We start from the raw sequence: 26,086 nt of genomic DNA on the forward strand, positions 1-26,086 counted from the left end.
CTGAGTCTAGACTGACACCCAAACGAATGACTTATACGATACGGTCCTTTATAGTGAAAAAGTAAAATACACAGCTCGACCAGTGTGGGCAATTTCCGAAATAATGGCTCTTATGTTCCAATTCTTTTTTTTTGTGTGAATCAAAAACACTCAACCAGTGCAGCACGATTTTAAAACAAGTGGCTCTTCTGACGAGTTAAAAGGATAAATTAAACAAAGATGAAAATTCTGTCATCATTTAATCACCTCACGTTGTTCCAAACCTGTATGAATTGTTTTCTTCTGCTGAACACAAAAGAAGATATTTTGAAGAATACGAGAAACCAAACAGTTGATGGGCCCCATTGACTTCCATAGTATGGAAAAAAAATACTATAGAAGAAGTCAAACTCTCAAGCAAACTACTGCAAAGCTCTGACATCCAAAATATTATTTTAAGCACTGCTGGATTCGACCACCCCACAACCCCCCATCTAATGGTATACGTGCTTTACTTGGAAGCAGCGCTCGGCTGTGACATGAGACATCCAGTTGACAGTATTAGCTGGAGTAGCTTGATTTGATCAGACCTATTACAGCGATAACAATGTGATCTGGGAGCTGGGACCAGCACAGATAGTCTCCTCACCCACATCTGCAGCTGACTGATTTGCAGCGTATCAGTGTACATGTCAAGACTGTTGTGTCAAGGAGGTCTGGAATGAGATAAGGACATGCAACTTTTTTAATTGAGAAAACTCTGGTGATGAGGCTGGCAGTTGGCTGCTGTTATAAATCTCATTCATGCTTGGCAAGAGCAATTGCAGATCAATGTGATCAAACACAACTCGGGCAGCCGATTTAATGCAAAAGGGTCTGTTTCAGCTAACAGGCTGATTTTGTCACAGATTACAAGACCATCAAAAATGCATTAAACGCTGCAACTGGGGGCCTGTCGCTGAAAAGACCAAACACGTCTAGTTTATGGATGAGCCCCTTGGTTAGCGATGCCCTCACTGCCTGGCAATAACATCAAAGCCTCTTGGGAATCTTTCTGGAATCAATGAATAATTGCATTAGTGTCATAGGTTGCATGTCAGTCTGCTCCAATCCTTTCATATCAAGAGAATGGCAGATCATTAAAGACAGCGCTTTAGTGTCAAGAAAGGGACAAAATGCATTCAAATGTGAAACGGATTTTATGAGAAAGGCTTGAAAGACAGAAAATCACCATTTCCTCTGAATTTAATTATGTTGAATCTTAATCTTCCTGCCTCTCCACAGCTGCAGCTTTTCTGAAAATGTGAACAAAGCCGTTAAGAAGTCATCAAGGTCATCTATACATCTAAAATCAGCTATTTTCTATGCACACTAAGAAAGCATGCAAAATATATTATGGGGGGGGGGGGGGTGAATTGGGGTTAGGGGGAGCAGTCATTTGCATTGCCAACAATATGTAATGAAGTGAGATATGGCAAAGTAGCAAAATATGTGGATTTCTCAGACAGAAAGAGGCTATATCTTTGAAAAATAAGAGCAGAAAGAGATGAAAGCATCTGGTTTATTCTTATTACAGTTCAATGGAAGCATAATTATAGCCTTTAAATAGATTGGAAAGATTTTGGGAGGTGTTGTTTGACTTTTTAGTGTCCCCCTGTGACTTAAGCATATCTTGAAACAAACAGGCACACGATTTGTAGCTAAAGACAGCAGATAATTATAATTATGATAGGCAAACATTGTAGGATATATTGAATATTGTAAAAATTGTTCTTCCATCCATTTTCTATTTTAGATTAAAACTTGAATTACAGAATAATTGAGATATAGCACCTTCAAATAGTACACTCACTGTCTTTCTTGAATGGATATGTCTTAATTTTACCCGATAACCATTAGATTAGTTCAAATCTACTGCCAAAAGGATTCCTCCTCCTTGGACAAAAGATTATCCAAACATAAATAAAATAGAATAAATTTAAATTAAATAACATTTTATTAAAAAAAAAAAAGTTATTTTGAATGGTTGTCAAAAGAGCAACTTTTTTTTTTTTTGCAGTCAAATGGTGTAGTTACGCCATCAACCAGCAGGGGCTAACAAGGCCATCTAACCAGCCAAAACTTGAGCCCTTTGTACACAGGCAAACATACTTGAAGACAAACAAAATCATACAAATTCAAGGCTAACAGCAGTCTTTCATCTTAACTGGGACACATTTTAATTGTTGCATTTTTATTTATTAAGTTCCTGGCTTGGTCCTAATTAGCTAAATGCTAGCAGCAGGAAACTTGAAATTCATCTTTAGTTTGTTAACGTCTTTATCAGTTCATTATCCCCCCTCCTCCTCAGTGGGTGATGTTTTTTTACCCTAAAAAACAAACAACATAAATCATTAAAATATGCTTTCATTAAAAGAGCACAGAGACACCTTATTATTTTCAGAAGAATGCTGAGAGAATCCTGATGACACCGTTTTAAAACTGACAGATGCTAGACCTCTCTGGATTTTCATTCCACTTGGGGCAAGCATTTTGCAGTAAAAAATAAAATAAAATAAATAATCATTAATATACAAGGTGGCTGGGCACACCAGTGAGAAGAACACTTTCTGACCATGTTACATTTCCCTGGAACACATGTGACTTAGCTCAATAAATGGTTGGTCTTAGCAAGGGAGCCATGTGTGATGAGAAGATGTATTGGTAAAACTCACAGTGACACACTGACAGCAACACTGCATTACATCACCACCCTGCAGCACTTCCCCCAGGGCCAAGCTGTTCTGCCTGAATAAAACACAAGCCTAAAGTCCTTAGTCTGTGTTATCTCAGCATACAATATGACAAGACAAAACACCAACACAAACACACTATATGGTCACCAGCGAGCATGAACCGACCCTTTTTGTACCACTGTGTCTAAAAGACTCTTAGTGAAAATGCTATTTTTAAATTGTCTAATGTAAGAAAATGATGTATAATAATATACTATAAAATAATATAATAATATATGAATAACCCTTGATAAATTCAAATAAATTTCCGTTTTTGAGAGGGTTTTATATTATGTTATATTTATTATATTATAAATACTTTGAATTAAAATGTACCTTGAACAATTTATAATTTTCAGAATGTCCACGTTTAATGTCACAAGTATTCTTAATTGAATAGTGAACTAAAAATAATGCATAACCTTATAAAACATTATCTTATTGATTTTATGTCACCACATTTCTTGTTTTATTTTATATTTCTAAAATGTTGAGTTTATTTTTAAGGTTTAATCGATTTTGAATGCCTGATTTTGAGACGTTTGGAGCTCACTCTATATATGTGTTGTGCATGTTGGATGTGATTTTTCTTGTCTACCCTTTGATTATCTGCCTGTCTGTGCAATGCAATGCTATAGGGACAAAATTGTTTTCCAAAGCAATTTGCAATTTAGACAAAATGTCATCAGCGCTATTGGATCAAATTACAGGCTTTAGTCAGCCGCCATTTTCATTAACACCTCTCATTTGGATCTCATGTCTATAATTCTCAGCATTCAAGTCAAGTCTTGACGTGAATCATTTTCTTGCCAGCGGTCTGCAAGGTCCAACACTTCCCTTGAGCAAGTCACTGATACTGACAGAGAAAGCAAAGCACAGAAGTGCTGAGCAGACTGTCGATATCCTCCGACCGTGACAATCTGCATGCAAACCAAATGCTTTGTCTTTTCAGACAATTGATTATTAGCATGTAAACATGGCAGCATTAGCAGAGGACAATGGCCTGGAAAGACTAAAACTCTATTCCAATAACTAAGATGCCACACTGCCTTCAAAGAAAGCATCCTGGAATGGAACTTCATAAGTGACTGATTGGGAAATTATTTGGAGAAAAAAAAATGTAAAAATAGTAATAATAATTAATGTGAATATTAATTAATTGATATAAATAAATAAAAAACGATTAAAAACAAATACAAATATGATTTAAATATATAATAATGTAAGCATACAACATATAACTGTAAATTATTAGTGAGTAGAACGCCAAACACAAACTTTTTCCAAATAATGTTTTACACATATTTATATTATACATTTATAAAACACCTTCTATAATAAGCATTAAAAATACATTGCACACACAAATATTGGGAAAAATAACTTTATAAATCTTGAGCTTTTAGAGGGGATTTGAGCTTCAGCTATACAGGCTAGAAGACTAATAGCTGAAGATCAGCTTGGCCAAACTAGGAAACCAGCAAAGACCAGCAACCCAATTTAGAAATTTCAGTAAGGTATTTACTATTACTTTTCACTTCAGTGCTTCCTCAGAATTGAGTCATGATTCTAAAAGAATTTGTCTTTGAAGGTGGTATAATATTATATTGTAGATCAAGACTGCAGCACTCTAACTTCTAAAAAGTTGAAATCCTCATCTTGGTTGCCCTAGTATCTCCTATTTCACAATGAAGGTAAGAAAGACGAGAATTGTCATCAGCATTAGTTGCTGAAATGATGTAATTTTATCTGGGAGTTGAACGGCACTGTGCCATTGGCGTTATGCGAGCAGTGACTTATGGGAAATAGCATGGCTATGTGTTATTAGCACTTGTTGAGTTATTGCTTTAGATACAATCTCATAACTGTCATAGCCACCATAACAGTGTACTCAATAAAATTGCTCCAAATCTCATATATTTTCCACTCTTTGTTCCTCTTAACGTGTTTCCTTTCTGTTCTTCTTTTTGGCTGCCACTCTTTGGCTTCAATGTACTGTGAATGCATCTCTGTTGTTGTTAAAATGCAATGCTATCCAGTGTAACTTTGTTCTCTAAAATCACACCTGATAAGTGGTGTTGGTCGAAATCCGAAAACGGATCAATTTGTTCTGGTCAACAAAAGAAAGGAAGATACTTATATTTTCCTATTTGAATCTCTATAGACAGGCTTCAAGAAAACTGGCAGATTTTTCTTTACCCTGTGGATGTCTTTATCTGCTTTTTAGTAAATTTGACTTTGTATTTTTGTTTTAAACTTATGTCACAAAAGTCAGTGATGTCTAATGACTTGGAGTGAGTGTTTATGGATATTTCAGTTACTTAATGTTTGAGCAAAGAAGTGTTTTTGCAGTACTTTTACATTTTACTGTATTTTACAGTCTTGATGAACATAGACTTCTTTCAGAAACATTAAAAAAAAAACGACCAATCCAAAACTTTTGAATGGTAGTGTAGCTAAATATATACACTCACCGACCACTTTATTAGATACCTTTCTAGTACTGGGTTGGACCCATTTTTGTTTTCAGAACAGCTTAAATCGTTCATGGCATAGACTCAACAAAGCGCTGGAAACATTCCTTAGAGATTTTGGTCCTTATTGACATGATAGCAATACGCAGTTGCTGCAGATTTGTCAGCTGGACATCAGTGATGCGAAACTCCCGTTCCCCAACATCCCAAAGGTGTACTATTGGATTGAGATCTGGTGACTATGGAGGCCATTTGAGTATAGTGGACTCACTGTAATGATTATAAAAACAATTTGAGATGATTTGAGCCTTAGGGGCTTTCGCACCGGGTAGTTCTAGGAACTAGCCACCGAGAACTAATGGTTCCCTTAGGAACATTTTCCTGGTTGCATTCGCACAGTAGGAACTTTGAAGTGAAGTAAGCCACGCTTGTTGTCGTAATTTTTATTTTGAGCTCCTAGAGCTAAAATCATTCCTAGTTCCTGCGGTGCAAACACGCCAAAATCTGTGTACTTTCGCCAATAGTTCTAGGAACTATGTAGGTTCCTCCGGTGTGAAAGCCCCTTTTGTGACATTATCCTGTGCGTTATCCTGCTGGCAGTAGTCATCAGAAGATGGTTACACTGTGGTCGTAAAGGGGTGGACATGGTCAGCAACCATCCTATTGTAGGCTGTGGTGTTTAAATGATACACAATTGGTAGAAAGTGTGCCAAGAAAATATCCAACACACCATTACACAACCAGCATCCACTGAACTGCCGCTCACTGCCGCTCACTTCTCTTTTTCGGTCATTCTCTGCGAGATCTCGCAGTAGATAAGCAGTTTCTGAAATATTCAAAGCCTGTCTGGCACCAACAAACAGGCCACGTTCAAAGTCACTTAAATCACCTTTTTTTTTGCTGCCATGTGCTAGGCTGATTAGATATTTGTGTTAACTGTAAGCTGTAAATCCAAAAAAAAAAAAAAAATTATATATATATATATATATATATATATATATATATACAAAACGTCTCGGGTTATGACTATAACCCTTGTTCCCTGAGAAGGGAACGAGACACTGCGTCGAGAATCGACTCTTTGGGGACGCTCCCTTAGCGTGCGCCTCTGAAGTATGAATGAAACTATTCCAATCCTGATTGGTGTTGCGTCATGACGTAACATGTGACTGCATAACCGGATGCATAAAAGCGACGCCGGCACACACACACACTAGCCTAGCGATGAAGCAAGACGGTCTAAGGCCTCGAGGGGCGTGGCAGGACGACGCAGTGTCTCGTTCCCTTCTCAGGGAACAAGGGTTATAGTCATAACCCAAGACGTTCCCTTTCGAGGGAACTCAACACTGCGTCGAGAATCGACTCTTTGGGGAACGAATGCCCACTAGGCCACGCACCCAAGACAGGCCTGCCCAGGAGTGAAACTGATTCAGGCACTCAGCAGGACGAGAGCACACGTGCGCCAGGCGTACTGGGGAGGTGCAGACTATAGAACCTAATAAAAGTGTGTGGGGTAGCCCAACCGGCTGCCTCACAGATCTCCTGGAGGGGAACTCCCGAGAGGAGGGCCCTAGAGGACGCCATGCCTCTAGTAGAATGAGCCCTTTTGGCCAGAGGTGAAGGCAAATTGCGCACCTCATAAGCCAAGGCAATAGCCTGCACAATCCAATTACTAATGGTTTGCTTGGATGCCGGGAGCCCTCTCCTAGGTGACCCGAAGCACACTAACAGTTGGTCCGACCTCCTCCAAGAAGAGGACCTCTCGAGATCAATACTCAAAGCTCTGACGGGGCAGAGCAAATGAAGCTTCTCTTCTTCTGCCAACACATGAGGTGGAGGATGGAAAGCCTGAAGGGTCGTAGACCTAGCCGTATTAGCAGGCACTTTAGGCACATAGCCCGGTCTCGGGTGCAAAAAGGCCTTAACCTTGCCAGGGGCAAACTCCAAGCAAGCTGGTGTCACTGCCAGGGCTTGGAGATCTCCCACCCTCTTAAGGGAGGTGATGGCTAAGAGAAAGACCAATTTGTAGGTAAGATCTTTAGGCGAAGCCGACTGAAGAGGTTCGAAGGGGGCCAGGGATAACCCTTCCAGAACCACTGCCAGGTCCCAGGCAGGAACCCTGGACCTGGTTGTCGGTCTCATCCTCCAAGTACCACGGAGAAAACGAATGACCAGCTGGTGCCTCCCCAGAGGCCCATCACTTAATGGCGCATGGAAAGCCGCAATGGCGGCCACGTACACCTTAAGCGTGGAAGGGGAGAGACCCGCAGAGAAACGATCTTGAAGAAACTCCAGAACTGAAGCCACCGGGCAGTTAACTGGGTCTAAAGTATGTTCTCTACACCAAGTAACGAAAACATTCCACTTGAGGCCATATAATCTCCTAGTAGACAGAGCCCTAGAGCTAAGTATGGTTTCATCCACCCCGGCTGATAGACCAGCGTTTAGGTACTGAACCCCCTCAGAGGCCAGGCCCACAGTTTCCACAGCTCTGGTTGAGGGTGGAAGATTGTGCCCTCCACCTGAGACAATAGATCCCTCCTCAGAGGAATCTGCCATGGCTGAGCTATCAGGAGCGAAATTATATTTGAAAACCATACCCGGGTCGGCCACATTGGGGCAACCAGAAGTAGACTGATGCCCTCCTGACGGACCCTCTCCAGGACTGCCGGAAGCAGAGCGATCGGGGGAAATGTGTACAGGCGAAGCCTCGGCCAGGCCTGTACCATGGCATCCAACCCCAGTGGGGCTGGATGTGAGAGGGAGAACCAAAGTGGGCAGTGGGACGTCTCTCGAGACGCGAATAAATCCACTTCCATGGGCCCAAACCTCTCCCATATCAACTTCACCACATCTGGATGAAGTCTCCATTCCCCGGGCCTCAGCCCCTGGCTCGACAGGATGTCTGCTCCCTGATTCTGAACCCCCGGAATATACATAGCTCTGATAGACAGTATTTTCCCTTGGGACCAGAGAATAACCTGATGCGCCAGTCTGCACAGAGGGCGCGATCTGAGTCCCCCTTGTCGGTTTAGATAAGCTACCACTGATGTATTGTCCGATCGTACTAGGACATGGTAACCCTTGATGTCTGGAAGGAAGCTCCTCAGAGCCCTGAACACAGCCAACATCTCTAGACAATTTATGTGCCAAGAATGATGATGGTCCTGCCACAGACCCCTGGCAAAGTGGCCGTCCATGACCGCGCCCCAGCCAGTGAGGGAGGCGTCTGTCGAAACGGTTTTCCGGCGACATGACGCTCCTAACACTGGCCCTTGGGACAGGAACCAAGGTTTCTTCCATATTATTAGAGAACGAAGTCATCTGCGCGTTACTCTGATCATACGAAATGGATTCCCCTTGGGGGAAAACCCCTTGGCTTTCAGCCACCACTGAAGGGGCCTCATGTGTTGAAGACCCAAAGGTATAATGTTGGATGCCGCTGCCATGAGGTCCAGCAGTCTTTGGAATTGCTTTACAGTAGTGGCCTGGCTTAGCTTTAACCTAATCATCATCGCCAGAATGGACTCGATACGCGCCGGAGACTAGCGTGCCTGCATCGTAGTCGAGTTCCACACAACGCCTAGAAACGTTGTGGACTGGGACGGTTCTAACACACTCTTCTTTGTGTTGAGTCTCAACCCCAATTTTTGAATGTGGCCAAGGACGACATCTCGATGCCAAACTGCCATTTCTCGAGACTGGGCCAGAATGAGCCAGTCGTCGATATAATTCAGTATGCGGATGCCCTGAAGTCTCAGTGGAGCAAGTGCTGCATCCATACATTTGGTGAATGTGCGGGGAGAGAGTGCTAGGCCGAACGGAAGAACCCGATATTGGTAAGCTTCGCCCCCGAAAGCGAACCTCAGGAACCTCCTGTGACATGGAAGGATGGATACGTGAAAATAGGCGTCTTTTAGATCTATCGTGACAAACCAGTCCTCGGATCTGATTTGACTCACGATGACAGGAATAGTGAGCATTTTGAACCTGAGCTTCATCAGAGACAGGTTCAAAACCCTGAGATCTAGAATTGGCCTCAACCCCCCATCCTTCTTTGGAACTATAAAGTACCGGCTGTAAAATCCGGACTCCCTGTCTGAATGAGGAACACGTTCTATGGCCTCCTTTCGCAGCAGAGATTGCACTTCTTGTTCCATCACCTGAGCCTGCTCTGGAACCACTGTAGTCTGCACCACCCCAGAAAATTTGGGGGGGCGGTGCCCGAACTGCAGTCTGTACCCTGACTTTATTATATGCAGGACCCATGCAGATATGTTGGGAAGATGATACCATGCCTCTACAAAATCTACTAAGGGAACCAGCCTCTCGAGACTGGCCTCTGGTGTTTTTCGAGCACCCTTCTCGACCCCCTGAAGCGGAAGACCGGCAGGGTGTAGTCGATACGGTTTTCGTGACCATAACTGATGCTCGTTTTTTATTTTTCGAGAAAAACGACCCACAGTGCGTTCGCTGGAATATGATGCGGCCCGAAGCGTCACCGACGGCGGGCAACTCACATCGTTTCCTAGAGGGCTCCGCTGTGAGAACAACCTCGGTTGTTCTACAACGGAGGGGACAGCCCTCAGAGGTCCCACCACTCTGGCTAGGACCTCTTTCCTGAAGCCCTCCTAGCCTGAACGACATCCCTTAAATCGCCCTTCTGGCTGGGGGGCTTCTGCTGGGAGCGTTTCCTCCGTTGCCAAGCTCCCGGAGGAGGGGCTCTAGAGGAAACGCTCTCCCTTTGCTCTGCCCGGTGTGAGGAGCTGGTTGATGGCTGGGGCTGATGTTCTTGCCCCACCCTACTCAATTTGGACTTCGATTTTCGGGGGAGGAACTGCTGGAACGCCGCAGATTGCTTCTTCGCCTCCTGAAACCTGTCGACGACCGATCTAACGGCGTCGCCGAACAGGCCAGAAGGCGAAAGCGGCGCATCCAGCAGAACAGATTTATCTTTCTCCTTTAGACCAGATAAATTGAGCCACAGATGCCTCTCCGTGGCCACCATAGCTGCCATAGAGCGGCCAATAGTGCGGGCCGTCTCTTTAGTGGCCCGGAGAAACAAATCTGTGGCTTTGCGCAACTCTGAAATATCTTCAGGAGTTGGCCCCTCCCCCTCGTCCAAATCTTTCAGGAGATCGGCCTGGTATGCCTGCAAGATAGCCATAGAGTGCAGACATGAACCAGCCCGACCTGCCGCCATGTAAGCCCTGCCTATTAAAGCAGATGTATCTCTGCAGGGCTTTCTAAGCAGCGCAGGGGTTTTAAGGGAAGATGCCGACTCAGGAGATAGATAACCGGCTAGAGCTTCTTCGACTTTAGGCATCTTCCCATAACCCATATCCCGTGCCCCCACAACATTGCTATAATCGACAACAGATGGACGGGAGACACGGGACGAATGCGGTTTATCCCACGATCTCGAGATCTCTTTGTGGAGATCGGGGAAAAACGGCAAACCCCGGCGCTGAGGCTGTGACCTGTGCCGCAGGAAACGCTCGTCTAACTTGCTTACGACTCGCGTTCCCTGCTCATCTTGTGGCCAGCTGATGTTAAGTCTGGCCACGGCACGAGTCACAACCTCCACCAGCTCCTCATAAGCTTGGCCGTGAACTGGCGCGCTCGACTCACGGTCATCCTCGATGCTGATCACCTCTGCCTCCTCGGAAGCAGAGAGCTCAAGCACCGGGACCTGGTCGTGGGCAGAAGAAGCCGCAGCGCGGGCTTCTGCACCACTCACAGGGGCTTCGGGATCTTCAGATGAAGAATGAGAAAGTGCCGCAGCAGTCTCATTCTCATCTGCAAGATCCCGCTGCGAACCCCACGATCTGAGTCGCCGCGCCGCCTCAACAGACGCGGGACCAGAACCGCGGGGAACGCGAGCCTGACCGAGCTTATGAAAGCACGCCAGCCGGGAGCGCAGCACCCTCATGGGTAGTGCTTCACAGTGTACGCAGGCAGCTCCCTCGAGAGCTGCCTGGGCGTGCTGCGCTCCCAAACAGTTCACACACAAAACATGCGTGTCCCCATCCGTAATAAAACGAGGACAGGGTTGCACACACATTCTGAACTGCTGGCTGGCCATAATATATATAGGGATAGACAAACAACACCAAATAAGACAGACAGTCGTAACATAGAGCGCATGCTGAAGAGCAAAAAAGCTAGTGTGTGTGTGTGCCGGCGTCGCTTTTATGCATCCGGTTATGCCGTCACATGTTACATCATGACACAACACCAATCAGGATTGGAATAGTTTCATTCATACTTCAGAGGCGCACGCTAAGGGAGCGTCCCCAAAGAGTCGATTCTCGACGCAGTGTTGAGTTCCCTCGAAAGGGAACAAAAAAATGCTATATTTATCAACCCATTTATGAACCTTGGATCCCCTAAGCTAAAAACCCTGGCTCTAGAGGAAAAGCTTAGTTTTGAGTTAGCTGTCCAGTGGAAAATAAATAAATAAAAGATCAAATTTATGTCTGTTTTCTTTGAAACAGAATAACGTATATTCTCTTAACTTCGGGGATTACCCATAACTATCCTTTATACATCAGATGGATCATAAGTTGGAGATGTGAGTGAACATCAAAGATGAGGAACATAAAAAATATAAATGCTCCAGATGGGAACAGCACCAGGAGTGCAACCCTGCACAATGCTCTCTCTGCAACATTCCAGCCCTACCCATCAACTCCACCAATTTTAATCACAAGTTCTTTCTTGCATAGTGCATTTAGCAAACATACTGGCAAACAGTCAAGTCTGTAAACTTAAAACATGTTCAAGGGCACAACATTCATGGTGCGGGACTGTGATCCTAGTAATTCTTCAGTTCCTACTTAACCAACATTATGTAGGTAAGCAGCCGAGAGTGGGTCATGTGTTTTGATGACCAGCCCCCCCCCGCCCCCCCCCCCAAAAAAAAATATGTAGGTAAGCAGCCGAGAGTGGGTCATGTGTTTTGATGACCAGCCCGAAAAAAAAAAAAAAAAAAGAAAAACATAGAAAAATAAAAAGTTCACAGGAAAAAAGTAAACTACAGCATAATCGTAAATTATATTCAATTGGTTCTCACTCGTTTTTGCATGGGTTCCTATTTTCTTTGTATGACCGCCTGGCCAAAAATGTCATTGTAGTATCACAAATAAAAAAATTGACTCCAAGCACAACTACACAAAACCTTTGACACATTTTCTATAATATTTGGATAAAGGGTTAAGAAGTAAATTTCACTAGGTCTGACAGTTTTGGCCATGACTGTATATACATACATTTAGACACGTATGAACTTTAGCTAACTGGATTGGAAAAATGTAAAGCCACATATAAAATAAATACAAACTAAAAGTTCATCTAATATTTAGTTCAAGCCCCTGAAGCACCTTCTTTCAGTGACCAATTATTAAAACACACACACACACACACACACACACACACACACACGCACACGCACACGCACGCACACACACACACACACACACACACACACACACACACACACACACACACACACACACACACACACACACACACACACACACACACACACACACAGTTGTCAACACCATCATCTCTAATAAAATCTACTCTTACATCAACATTAAGTGTCAAACTATGCTATACCAAGGATAACATGGTGCATCAACACATCTGTCAGGAAACCAAAATTGAATGATAACACAATGCGACTTAAACCACGACTGGTCATAAGAGACGAACAGATTGGAGAAGGGCGAGGCAAGGTTGAGTACAGATTAGAAGTGAAATGAACAGCCCTTGGAAGGATGAATTATAACAAAGATAGAGGGTTTGAGTGGTTAGGGAGGAAGAGGGGGTGAGATGTGTCACTTTATGGAAAGATAAGTGGAGAAGGGTTTATCCCACTGCGGTACGGCTAAAAGTCAGCCTTTTAAGTGCAGAGTGAGGCCGAGAGTGACCCATCAAATGCCACTGCTTAAAGTGGCACTCAGTCATATTTTCCTCATTAAAAATGATTTACACAAAAAGGAATAGCACTTTTAACACATATGATTAAAATTATGTAAACTCACACAAAATCACTCATATCTGTACATATAGTGGGTCACGCCATCATGTTGAGATCACATGACCAGCCTTGTTTCTACAACCACCAATAAGATTAAGCTTACTTTATATAGTGCTACCCCAGTGCTCAGGGTGCTTTACAAAATGCATCAAATAAAATATATAATCATAATAATGTATCACAATAATGTAACACAAATTATGTAAACACAAATATGCACAACATTTTACATTATGCATTTTACTGTTTATATATTTTGTATGTTTATAAAATATATTCCATATATCTTATGAACAATACATTTTTGTGTTTGCTTTTCATGGATTTTAAGCGTTTTGTTGATATTTTTATGAATACTTGGATTTTTAAGCATTTTAGTTTCCATATTAGTTTTCTTTTTTTTGGAATTGAATACAAAAATACATTAAAATGCATAAAAACAAATAAACAAACTGTGTGGCATAAAATGTATAAATAACTAAATATATTACATTGAATTGTGTGGATGAAATATTTTTTGGTGAATTTTGTAAAGATAATTATTTTTGATCATCTTTACAAAACTCTTTTTTTTAAACTTTTAACAAAATGAATGACCAAATACATGAACACAATATGTATACACGCAACACAATGCATAATAACAATAAAATGCATAAATATAAAAGTACATTACACAAAACAAGCATGCCAAACAACTTAACAACAAACACACACACATATTTAATACCCATCATAACATTCGAGCCTGAGTCAACAGCATAGTCCATAGAAATTGTATAGATCAGCATGTCTGCAATTCACTACTCTAAACAGAATGAGAGTGGAAGAACAATATGTCCACAAGCAGTTCATGTTGGAGCAAACTGCAACAAGGGGAAAAATTCTACTTCATGAATCCAATTTCGATAGGTAAGTGGATGCAAAAAAAATATATATATATAAAAACAATCTAATTTCTATGAATCCAGACACAATTAAACACTGCTGAAGACATACAAAAGCGAAAACAAACAAAGACAAAGCCATTTCAACATGCCATAATTGTTTGGATCCAATCGTGCTTTAAAAAGTGCTTTTTTAAGTGATGGCATGAATGGGTTTTTTCATTATCAGGAGCATGACTAACATCATCACTGAGTGATGGGTAGAATTAAAATTGCTCCGAGCCCACAGGGACAACGCTGCCCTCGCCTCTCCAGATGCCTTTGAGCTTGGCGGACTCAGAGGTCAGCGTCTCATTTTACACCGACAAAAATCTATTACAAAACCCATCTTTCCGCACAAAGAGTTATACCCAGAGGAGGAGAGGGAGGTTTCTTTAATTGTTTCTCCTCTGCCACACAGCTGACCCAAATAGCTGTGGTCCGCAGCGCAAAGATAAGCACAGGACGAGAAGCAGTGGTCATTGATCTAGCTCAAAACTTCAGCCACTGGAAGATTGAGAGACAGAAAGGGCAAGAGAGACGCTTCATTTCGACAGTAATGACCATGTTCCACGATTGATTTACCGTTGTCAAAACCACTTAGAGTTTCCAAAATTTGTGCCAACTGTGGAAAAATCAGCTATCCCCGCATGACCACAAAGTTGCTAAAGTGATTTTAAAATTTTTTTTTTTCTTTGTGTGCTGACAGCTATTTAAATGTGCTACATTTCCTCCACTATATCTTGCCTTGTTTCAATGTTAGGCTGGATGGAGAACTTCCCTCGAGTTGTGTTTTCCCTGCCATTTCAACACACTGTTTGGCACTTGCTGGCATCTGTTGGAAAAATGTGTTTCAGAGTGCAGCGTGGTGCCCACGTAAACCCCTTTCTAAAATCAACTCAAGGGTGCACTTTTCTGGTACAATCAGCCCTCTCCAAGCTTTTGCCTCTTTCAAATGGCAAAGGCCACATCGCTGAACCTTTCAGACGTACATCAAGTCCAGCCAGTTTGTTCCGGGTGCTTCAAAAAAGAGAAATAGAAAATATCTGGATGGCAGCAATGGGGGAACATTTGATTCTTCTAAACAAAGACAGGCGCTCTCTCCCGGACGTGCTTACTGTTGAGAAAACATTCTCTCTAAACTGCAGCGTGACAAAGCAAAAAAAAACAAAAAAAAAAAACACTCAATGTGAATTGGCCTTTTTTTTTATTATTCTCCACATTATTTTCATATTCCTAAAGTCAACACTCTTTCGGCAGGGGGCTATGACAATGTCGGTCTGAATGAAAATCTCTTTCCTATTCTAATGCAAATGTCACAATCAGCCTTTGATCCACTCCTAATCGCTCAATAAACACAGCCTTGTTTCATCATCCTGTGATAGCATGATAGATTTAGAAAATCTGTTTTGAGACCAAATATGTCCTCAATGTCATGAGAAAAACCTTATTACTTATAGCTTATAATTTCTTTGGAACTTTGGTTTCCACAAAAATATTAAGCAGTACAACAGTTTTCAAGCTGTAATAAGAAATGTTTCCTGAGCATCAAATAAGCAAATTAGAATAATTTCTGAAGGATCACGAGACACTAAAGACTGGAGTAATGGATGCTAAAATTCAAAAGAAAATAAATGGCATAAACTAAATAAATTGTATTTTAAAATGTATGAATATAGAAAAAAGACAGAACACTCCTTTCAAAAATGTTAAATCTGACCAACCCCAAACTTTTGAAAGGTAGTGTACCTGCCTTTATATAAGAAATGTATATATCGAATTTGGGGGTCCTTGGAATCAACTGGTTTGAAAACCACTGCCTTGAATAATTGACCCTTCGCAGGGAGCTTGATTGACAGGTGATCTGACCAATCATACTTCGCCATCCGCCATTTTGTCCGAAAAAGCAGTCAGGAGAGTCAGTAGATTAACATGGGAGGATTTGAACTTGAAAAACTGAGTATACTGACGCCTTTCCACGGTTAAAACAACATTCCTTCTTATGTTCATTCATGTTTATTTGATGCTATTAATGAACTAGAAGGAAGAGATGATCGGTTCACGTGCAGCTTTAACTGAGGCTCTACAGCGATCTGTCATGACACATTAAAGAGCCACAAAATGGTATGTATTGTTTAAATTTCTTTTTAAAAATGGGTGAGACTTTGTTTAATATGTTTAATATCAAAAGTAACCGAAAAGTAACCTGGTCTGTCCTGTCTGTCAGTGTATTGTTAGTCTCCTCTCTGATCCGCGATGCATTTTTCACTACGTGAGAACATGGTGTGTACGTGAGCGGCGTAGCTTGTCGGACATAGCGACAGTAACTAAGGGGGGCAGGTATTTGCGAAGGGTCAATAAGTCAACAAATTGGACAAAAAAATAAAACACTCATGGTGCAAGATGCTCTAAAATCTGTCCAAATATGCCTGTTTGATGGTAAGTGCAGCATGATGTCAGCCTGCAAAATAAAGAACCACCAAAATACATAAAGAAGATGACAAAACTCAAAGCTTACTACTCAGCCCCACTAATCAACTAGAGTCAATTATCATGACCCTTCACTAATAACAGCAACAATTCAACTATTTCACAAACTATAGCTTTTCTTAATGTGTACATAGTATTTTAATATCATACTGTATTATACTCACTCAACATAATGAAAACAGTCAATGCATAATGGCATTCAGTGTCTTTTAATAAATGTATGTTGCATTTTGCATGTTGTTCCACTTTTGCACACCACACACACAAGACATTCTGGTACAATCAGATGCAGATTCCTTTTAAAAAACATCTCTGAAATTGATAGGATGATCATTATTTTCCTTTAAAAACCCGCGTAATTTAATAGGACACAGCTTCTGTGAGGAATATTAAACAGTCTTATTATGGAGTGCAGCTCGAAGTACTGGTAAGAAATAGTAATATATAAGTCTGGTTTGTTTCATTTTCGTAATTCATTTCTTTATTTTCACACCATTTATTCTGCAAAAACCACAGTACGTTTAATGGACGAAGGTAGAGGCCTTTAAAAACTAATTGAGAAGAAATTTTTTTCATTTTTTTTTTTTTTCAGAGATAACACAATCTCAATGGCAGTAATTCTCTAAGCAAAATCGGTCTTTTAGGGGCTCATTAAACAGCAACATTACATTTAGAGTATCATTTGCTCTGGAGAGTTTGCTTGTGTGGATATAAAGAAGTTAAAATCTTTGCTTTTTATTTTTACATCTGAATATTGATTCAAAGCTTTTCAGAGACACATTCAGCGTAAATATCAGAGGACATCAAACAATTACGTGGACCATTTGTTTGAATATTATTATATGCTGTATTACCCTTATAAGCCAGAGTTACTTGGCAATCATTTGCTCCTTGTGCAACATCCAGGGTATTTAAACCCTTGTTCAATTATTAAAACCGCATGTTTCCCATCATTTCGTAGGTCATCTCACCTCAGTGCCTTAATCTGAAGCTTTAACGAAAACCCTAATAATCACATTGTTTTCAGAGTCTTCACCTCAGACAGCCTACACAGCATAAAGCACCGCCTTCAGAAAGCAATCTAGATTCTTTAGAGTCGTGGGAAGGTAAAAATATCCAGAAAACAATATTTTTAGCTACGCAGTGCAACTCTCTGCGAAGACTGAAGAGCTTTTTTTCCCGCCCGGGAAGCAAATTTGCATGACACAATTACACAAGGGCTTCTAAAATAGCAGAAAGAGTGGCATGAGGGAGCCCCTGCAGGAGTGCAGCAACTACACAAAGTGAGAATGCACAGACTCCATCCAACACTTCTGTTACTATAGCAACCAAGTGTAGGAATTTCTCAAACCAGGAATCGGAATGCGGTGCCTCGCAGGTTTAATGTTAAGAAACCGTTTTGTTATTCAGTCTGAGATCACCACCTCTGGGTCAAGAGGTCTTCTGGAGTTGACATTACACATAGCACTAACAAACAAAAAGAAAATGGTTGAGGTAGCATTCCGTTATGGTGGTCCGAAAGACAGGCGTGTTAATCTGCACACTCCTCCACTCCTTAAAGCTGCATTATCTTGCCAAGAGCAAAGTCATTTGCATACTGTAATGGTGTGCTTCAGTGTCAATACTGGTAATGAGATTTGCGAAGACGTGGGCTACAAACTAAGCCAGGGAAACAACCAAAGTGTCCGGAATATTAGAGCTGAGTGGGAGCCAGAATGCCGAAGATGTGCACATGAGAGTTAAAGGTTGACCTTACTTTGAAAAACATAAAATGAGCTTTCTGAGATGTTGCTGGGTGATATTCACATCTTTTCAATGAAGGCTCACCTTGAAATAGCATTATGTCGATGACTCGGCAATATCAGACATCTTTCAACCACTATTTCAGTAAAGCCTTGTTCCTTATTAAAAATAGTGAAAACATTTGGTGTAGAAAAAATTCTTTACTCAGAAATTTTTAACATTGAATGACAAAGAAATGGCAAGTAACACTTAGTTAAACGTAAAAATATATATATTTTTTCTTGTAAAACGTACTCCAATAATCTTTTTTATTTACAACTTCGAAAAATTATTTTATTACAGTGTATATTAAGAACTTTCTTAAACAATTAAGGGGAAAAAATAAGCTTTATCTAGCCTGTCTAATCTGCATGGCCTATCGCAGCAAACCTTTCATTGAAAAATAATGTTACAAGCCGCATGAGTCCTGAGGGCAGATCGGTGTTAAACTCCCTCTATTGGGTGCAAACCGCTGCCCAGCATGTGTAAACCTACACTCTGTGAAGAGTAATGAGCAGGAGAGGGTTAATCTGGTGAGATCATAGGTAATTCAGAGTGGCACTCAACAGGCAGTCAGGCGGAAACTCAGCGTTAGCAGCCGTCACCGTCGAGCTGCCCGGTGGGACGGGGCCGAGGCTATCTCTTCATTAGAATGACATAATCAGTACAAGCACAACGTGAGACGAACTGCCAGGCGTTTCATTGAGCAAAATTCTCCATGGGCCTTCCCAGAATTCTAAGCTCGCGCCCAGCTCCATGGGCGTAATATAAAATAGCTTCAAAGTGATTTCTAAGTCTTTTTTTAGCAACACCCATGGTGCATTATCAAAGCATCAATGGTTTGTCTGTAGTTTAATATAAGACCATTCTAATGGTCTCACTGGGAAACAGGGAAATGTATGTGATGATTAAAGTATATAAAGTAAATATATTTTTTGCACTTCCTCAAGATGCTTTATTGCATTTTGACTATTTGCATTATTTGCATTAATACTTTAACTTCTAAAGATATATTAGCAACTAAATATTATAATTTGGGCACTGTTGTCAATTGTAACCTTTAATATTATAGTAATGTGTAATTAAGGGCTCCCCATATAGTTTACAGCATTCGCTAAGATAGATTTTTTCATCCTTAAGAAAAGTAATTATAATATAATTTATTTAAACACATGCACATTCGTTAAAAAAACTGTTTAATTAAAAAAAAGCAATTTTATGTTTCAGTTTTCTCCCCCCTGCTGTACCGAACCTGTACCAAACCATGACTTCAATAACCACTAATATATATATATATATATATATATACACACACACACACACACACACACACACACACACACACACACACACACACACACACACACACACACACACACACAGTAGTGTTTCCATGTTTTATGGGGACTTTCCATAGACATAATGATTTTTATACTGTACAAACTGTATATTATATTCCCTTACACTAACCCTACCCCTAAACCTACCCATCACAGAAAACTTTCTGCATTTTTACATTTTCAAAAAACATCACTTAGTATGATTTATAAGCTGTTTTCCTCATGGGGACCAAAAAATGTCCCCACACGAACAAGGATTTCAGATATTGCCATCCTTATGGGGACATTTTGTCCCCATAATGTAGGGTTTACCAGGCCCCACACACACACACACACACACACAGACACACACACACACACACACACACACACACACACACACACACACACACACACACACACAGTAGTCAACATTTGAAGTGGATCAAAAACCTTTCAACAAAGTTATACATGCATTTTGAACAATACCCGTTCTTGTCTTGGGACAACTTTGATTAACTTTTTTGATCCACTTCAAATGTTGACTACTGTATATATATATATATATATATATATATATATATATATATGTTCTACAACAGTTTGAGACATCATTTTTAGCATTGTTTCAACAAATGCCATAATCCAACAGTTGTTGTTTTGTTGGAGCAGTGTGAACTAGCTTTCATTAATCACATATTATGCATGTAAAACACCAGTGGATATTGAAATGCACACTCCACTCAAAACTTGATTTGCTGTTGTCATGGACCTGAAGTAGAGGCAGCTATTAAGAAGAAAACGAATCCTCCAATCAGGCAACAAGCCTCAATTTGGCATGAGTGCTTTTTGGCAGCACTGGTTAAAGAGCCTCTCCATAGCAATATCCTTTATCTGAGCAGCAGAGGAAGCGCCTCAGCCCGACAGAGAATCTTAAAGGAGAAGTCGGGCTGTGGTGTGCATTACAAAACCCTCAAACTGGGCCCGTCAAGATAACAGCATCCCCATAATGAACAACCCACAGTTGCGATCTTTTATTCAAACAGCCTCTGTGTCATCTGCCAGAGCTGTTGATTAGATATTGTAAATCTCAAAGGTGGATATCAACCAGGGTTACATTTCAAACACAAGCAAAAATTGAAAAGTCGACAGTTCAGTCAAATAAAAACCTGATTTTAGAAACTTTATCAGCCAAGTGCAGATAATTGATTTATAATGTATTAAGCCCTGTGCTGATCAGCAGTCATAAGAGAGTCATTTGGTTAATTTTACTTGTGGTTTTGATCATACGCCAATAGGCGATTTTGACAGCTCTGCCCGCAGAGGCATTTCCCTTAAATTGCGGTTGTCAGTGTGCAAATAGACATTTCTCCTCAACTGTTAAGCCAATCAGAAGTGCATGCTTTGCATCCGTTCATTATCACACGAACGTGCTCTGTTGCAAAAAAAAGGTGTGTGCTTTTTGCTATTTCCGCAGGCACATAACTCTGAGGATGTGAATTAGGATTTGAATATTATCTTCATAAAATATGTATGTATTCTCAATCGTTCATAACTTTTTTTCTGTCAACATCCCCGCAACACCACCACCACCACCACCAAAGTTAACTTTCATCTGAGCAATAAACAGCCAATCATCCAGGGAAGAGACCTTGTGCAAACAAACAAGCTTCCTGGAACCTGTACTGATTCAGTGGGACTGTCTAACCGTTCAGTATGATGTATGAGACTATAGCTAATATGTAAAGTGCTATTAATCTCTTTCTGTTCTGTCTGGAAAGGTCAGCATTTGCAAAGACAAGTATGGAGACAGTAGATGTGTTGCATTTGTGAACAGAAGGTTGAATCAAAGACTGTTTTGCTCTTAAACAGATATGGCCTCAACCATCTGTCTGAACATGATCAGATCACAGATTTTGACTGTGTATTGATATACGGTACATCCACAGCCGAGCTATGAGATTTGTCCATATTGGTTTTACTACATTATACAGATCTTACTTTAGGTCAGTCAGTTCATATATATATATATATATATATATATATATATATATATATATATATATATATATATTGCATATGTGATTTATGCAGCTATATACTGTATAATTTATTCAGAAATGTCTCTTGTAAAAAATGCTTAAATAATCCATTCGCTTATTGCTAGGAAAAGCGCTAATAGTGGGTGGTAAAATGTGAAGCATCCAGCTGGGATCCATTAAGACAGGGCTATCATGACCAGATGAATATTAAAGATCAAGTATTTCTGTGCCACTATCATCAACAAACAGAATTGTAAAAATGAATCCTAAACACTCCCCGGTATGCCATTGGCCAAACAAACAGACAGTCCCTCCCCAAACACACATCATTGGTTGAACCAATGTTGCTGGTCGGAATAGACAGTGCGACAGTCGGGCTCTGGAAGTAATACTCCCATTAATTTTCTCCATATATGAATTGATTTTTAATGATAACTTATAAGCTGTTAAAGACAGACCTACTGCTTTTGTCGAAGCAATCAGCCTTTATTATTTCAACTTATTTTAAAGGAATCATGTTTAACAATACTCCAGGGGAAAAACTACATTGCCCATGATTTTGCAGATAAAACTTTACCAATCAAAGAATCACAACAAGCAAATGTTGTCAAAACAACATTTAAGCGCCCACCACACTTTCATGAAGCACTTTGCAATGCAGTTATTTCCTTTATTAAAGGGATAGTTCACACACACCAACAAATTGACATCATTTACACACCCTCAAGTCATCCCAAGCCTGTATGTGTTTCTTTCTTCTGTTGAACAAAAAATAAGATATTTTGAAGAATGTTTGTAACTAGACAATTGATGGTAGCCATTGACTTCCATAGCAGAAAAGAAATACTATGAAAGTCAATGGCTACAGTCAACTGTCTGGTTCACATTCTTCAAAATATTTTCTTTTGTGTCCAACGCAAGAAAGAAACTCATACAGGTCTGAGGGTGAGTAAATTATTACAGAATTTATTTATTTTTGTGTGAGCTATGACTTTAAAGTCATTAATACATAATCCTGTACCTTTGTATTTTTGTTTGCTTTTCAAATACTTATTTCCTTCAAATTAAATTTTGTAATGTTGTGATTCACCTTGTAACTGGTTGGTTTGGCTCATGGCTTATAACTCTTTTAAAGAAGAACTTATCATAATCTATATGAGGAAAACCACTCTATAGTCAAAATGTACAAAGCAATGATTTAACCAAATAAATAAATATGTTGATATGAAATAAAACATTTTAAATATAATTTGACTTTAAAGCTTATTCTAAAATAAAAACACTCAACAAAACAATCAGCCTCTAAGGCCATTTTCACTCCATAAATGAGAAGCTAGATTGGTTGCAGTTGAATTTGTATGAAACAACAGCGATAGTTCGAGCAAGTCAACAGTGTGATGCCCAAAACATGAAAGTAGCGGTGGGTTGTGTTGATCAGTCAGATATACAGTATTTCCATGGACAACAGTGAATATTAATGAATAGACCTATCTGCATGTAATGCTGCAGCTGACCAATAAGATGCAAGTATTTCACAGAGACGTTTAATAATAAACGTCTCTATGGCCTCAAGATCACACAGTTTAAAATTTAGAACTTTAACAAGTTATATTGCAATAACAGGTCCAATCAGAGAAGTAAAGAACAGATTATGAATTTAAACAGTACATTAATTGTGAAATATTAGCACATATGCAGAAAACAGCATCTTACCCTGTACCAAACGATCTCTCTCAATCTTCCATCTGTCTTGAAGTTGCACTTTAGAGTCACCGTTTCTCCCACAACAACTGGTAGCAAGGGCTCTATCGTTACAGTCAGATATCCTGCAGAGGCAAAGTGAGACATCACTGGAACCAGGTTCATTTTCACACATTTGATGACCAGATGGTAAAACTAGGGTGCTAAAAAACTTAACATAAACCATACCACTCCATGATATAATTTATATTATTCAGAATTATTACAGAATGAATTGAAACTAATTAAAACACTTTTGTTTCTAAGGAAACTAAGGCTTTGACATCAAAATAACTAAAGCATGTCTGTCATGCTGAATCTGAAGTCTATAAAATGAGAATCGCTCAAAGAGTCACGTTTTATGATCATGAATATAACAAGGCCACAAACACATTTGCACAAGTAAACAATAAACAAAGAATAACACACTGAAAAAAATGAAATAAACTGGGTTTATTCAAGACAAAAAATATTAAGATAACAAGGCCACAAACACATTTGTACAAGTAAACGACAAACCAAGAATAACACACTGGAAAAAAAAAATCTAAATAAACTGGGTATATTCTTGACAAAAATATTAAGATCGCAGAATCAACTTAAACATACTGTATTAATTTATACCAACAAAATGAATTTTTATGGGTGAAATCAGATCGAAATAGCTCTTTAAAGTAACAATTGCATGTTACCAAATTTTACAGTGTAACAGTTTTTTTTTTTTTTGCAGTACTTTGCTGTAAAAGTGTTTAACATCACATCCACTTCTGAGATGTACCTTCAGTTTTATATCAAATTGCACATTAACTATGATATGCATTTGTTGATAAAAAGAAGTAAATGTTATGTATTTTTTTGTCAAATTAGTTATGTAAATTACATGCAAATCTTTAAGTGTGTTCAGTTCTACAGAACTGAAGTTATGCTCATTTTGTGTAATCAAAAATGAAATGAGAAACCATATTATTTATTCTGTTCTAATATTCAAAGATATGACAGCAAGATATGAACATGAAACAAAAAGGCCCCACAACTCTGATTGGCTCTTCAAGTGGATACTAGATCTGCACCTAGTATCAAACAGATAAAATAATAAAAAATTATACAAGTTTTAAAAAAAGTTTTAATTTTAAGTTTTTTTTTTATTATTAGAGCCACATTCTCGAACTTAGATTCTCAACAACACATCACACACACTCAGAAGTGTGAAGGAGAGCTTCCTTTGGTTCATTCATTACACTTAAGCCATGGACACTTTGCCATTTGTTTAATTTTGTCTCCAAATCAGCTTGGCTATGCCAGTCCCACCCCACAAATAAACTGATGTTCCGTCTAAATACTGCTAGCCACAACTATAACAAACAATTAGCCCGCGTCTTTACACAGCCTTTTGAGGACCTGCACTTCATCATGGCATTGGGCTGACCTTTTTATGCATGCTATATAAACACTTTTTTTCTTGTCCTAAAATGCTTTGTAACAAGTTTTGCATAATTTTGTAAGAATTCTATGGGAAACAAATTCTTCCACATTAGACCGCACATCTAATTCTCATATGCTGATCACTGTATAATTTCTGATTAACCAAATACGTGTTCTCGGTTTAGAGAGTTAATGAGCGCAATTACAAAGTTGATCACATTTCCGACACACAGAAAACACATTTATCAAAATGCAAGGGTGCAGACATGAATGACAAATGGAAGAGCTCTTGCCTCTTAAAGGATAAAGATGGGAATGTCCTGCTCTAGTGAGCGCTCTCTCTAGCTGCCTAGCAGGTGGCCTGGATCCTACTGACTGCACAGTCTATCCATCTAACCAGTCAATACTCCTCTTACCACAGACAGCAAAAGAGGAGGGAGAGCCACAACATCAATGTGAGGAAACTTCGGTTCATTATTTATTAAAAACAAATATACGGTATGTAGTAAACTCATATATATATATATATATATATATATATATATATATGTGTGTGTGTGTGTGTGTGTGTGTGTGTGTGTGTGTGTGTGTGTGTTTCTGTGTAAAGAGAGATAGACAGACAGACAAACGATATATAGATAGATGTTTTTTTATTTTTTTTATTAATTAATAAAATAAATCTTAGTATGCCCCTAAAGCATTAATTTCCTATTAGAGGAGGGAATAATAACTGCAGATGTTTCATATTCATCTGGAACATTACTTCATAAGGAGATATCCAATCTTACATGGCAATCCATGCTGGGAAATTAAGTCCCTCATCGTGGGGGACAAATTAAAATAAAACTCCTTAGCACTCCCTGCCAATCTGTTCATTTACCTTAAGAGATGAGACATTTAATTGAAAACTATAGACTACAGCAGATTTATTGAATATTGATGTAAAATGAAAAACATGGCATTTTGAAAGCTCCCTAGGGGAGTGATTATTACCTGGAAAATTTAAAATTATAATAGCCAAATCTATATCCATTGACATTTTCAACAGAAAATCTCACAGTTGACATGCTCATGTGATTACAGCCTTGACA

General features: G+C 39.7%; 1 protein-coding gene across 2 annotated transcripts in view; it reads right to left on the reverse strand.

Moving 5' to 3' along the window:
- Positions 1 to 26,086, reverse strand: part of igsf21a (immunoglobin superfamily, member 21a) — a 299,892-nt gene that overhangs the window by 136,602 nt on the left and 137,204 nt on the right. For both annotated transcript variants that reach the window (XM_077203639.1, XM_077203638.1), the window contains exon 2: positions 23,547 to 23,659. In XM_077203639.1, coding sequence (XP_077059754.1) covers positions 23,547 to 23,659 — 113 coding nt within the window. The remainder of the gene's footprint in view (positions 1 to 23,546; positions 23,660 to 26,086) is intronic.

This window comes from Siphateles boraxobius, unplaced genomic scaffold (assembly GCF_051911475.1).
Source record: "Siphateles boraxobius isolate OS27281-9 unplaced genomic scaffold, OSU_SipBor_1 5, whole genome shotgun sequence".
Classification (NCBI taxonomy): Eukaryota; Metazoa; Chordata; class Actinopteri; order Cypriniformes; family Leuciscidae; genus Siphateles; species Siphateles boraxobius.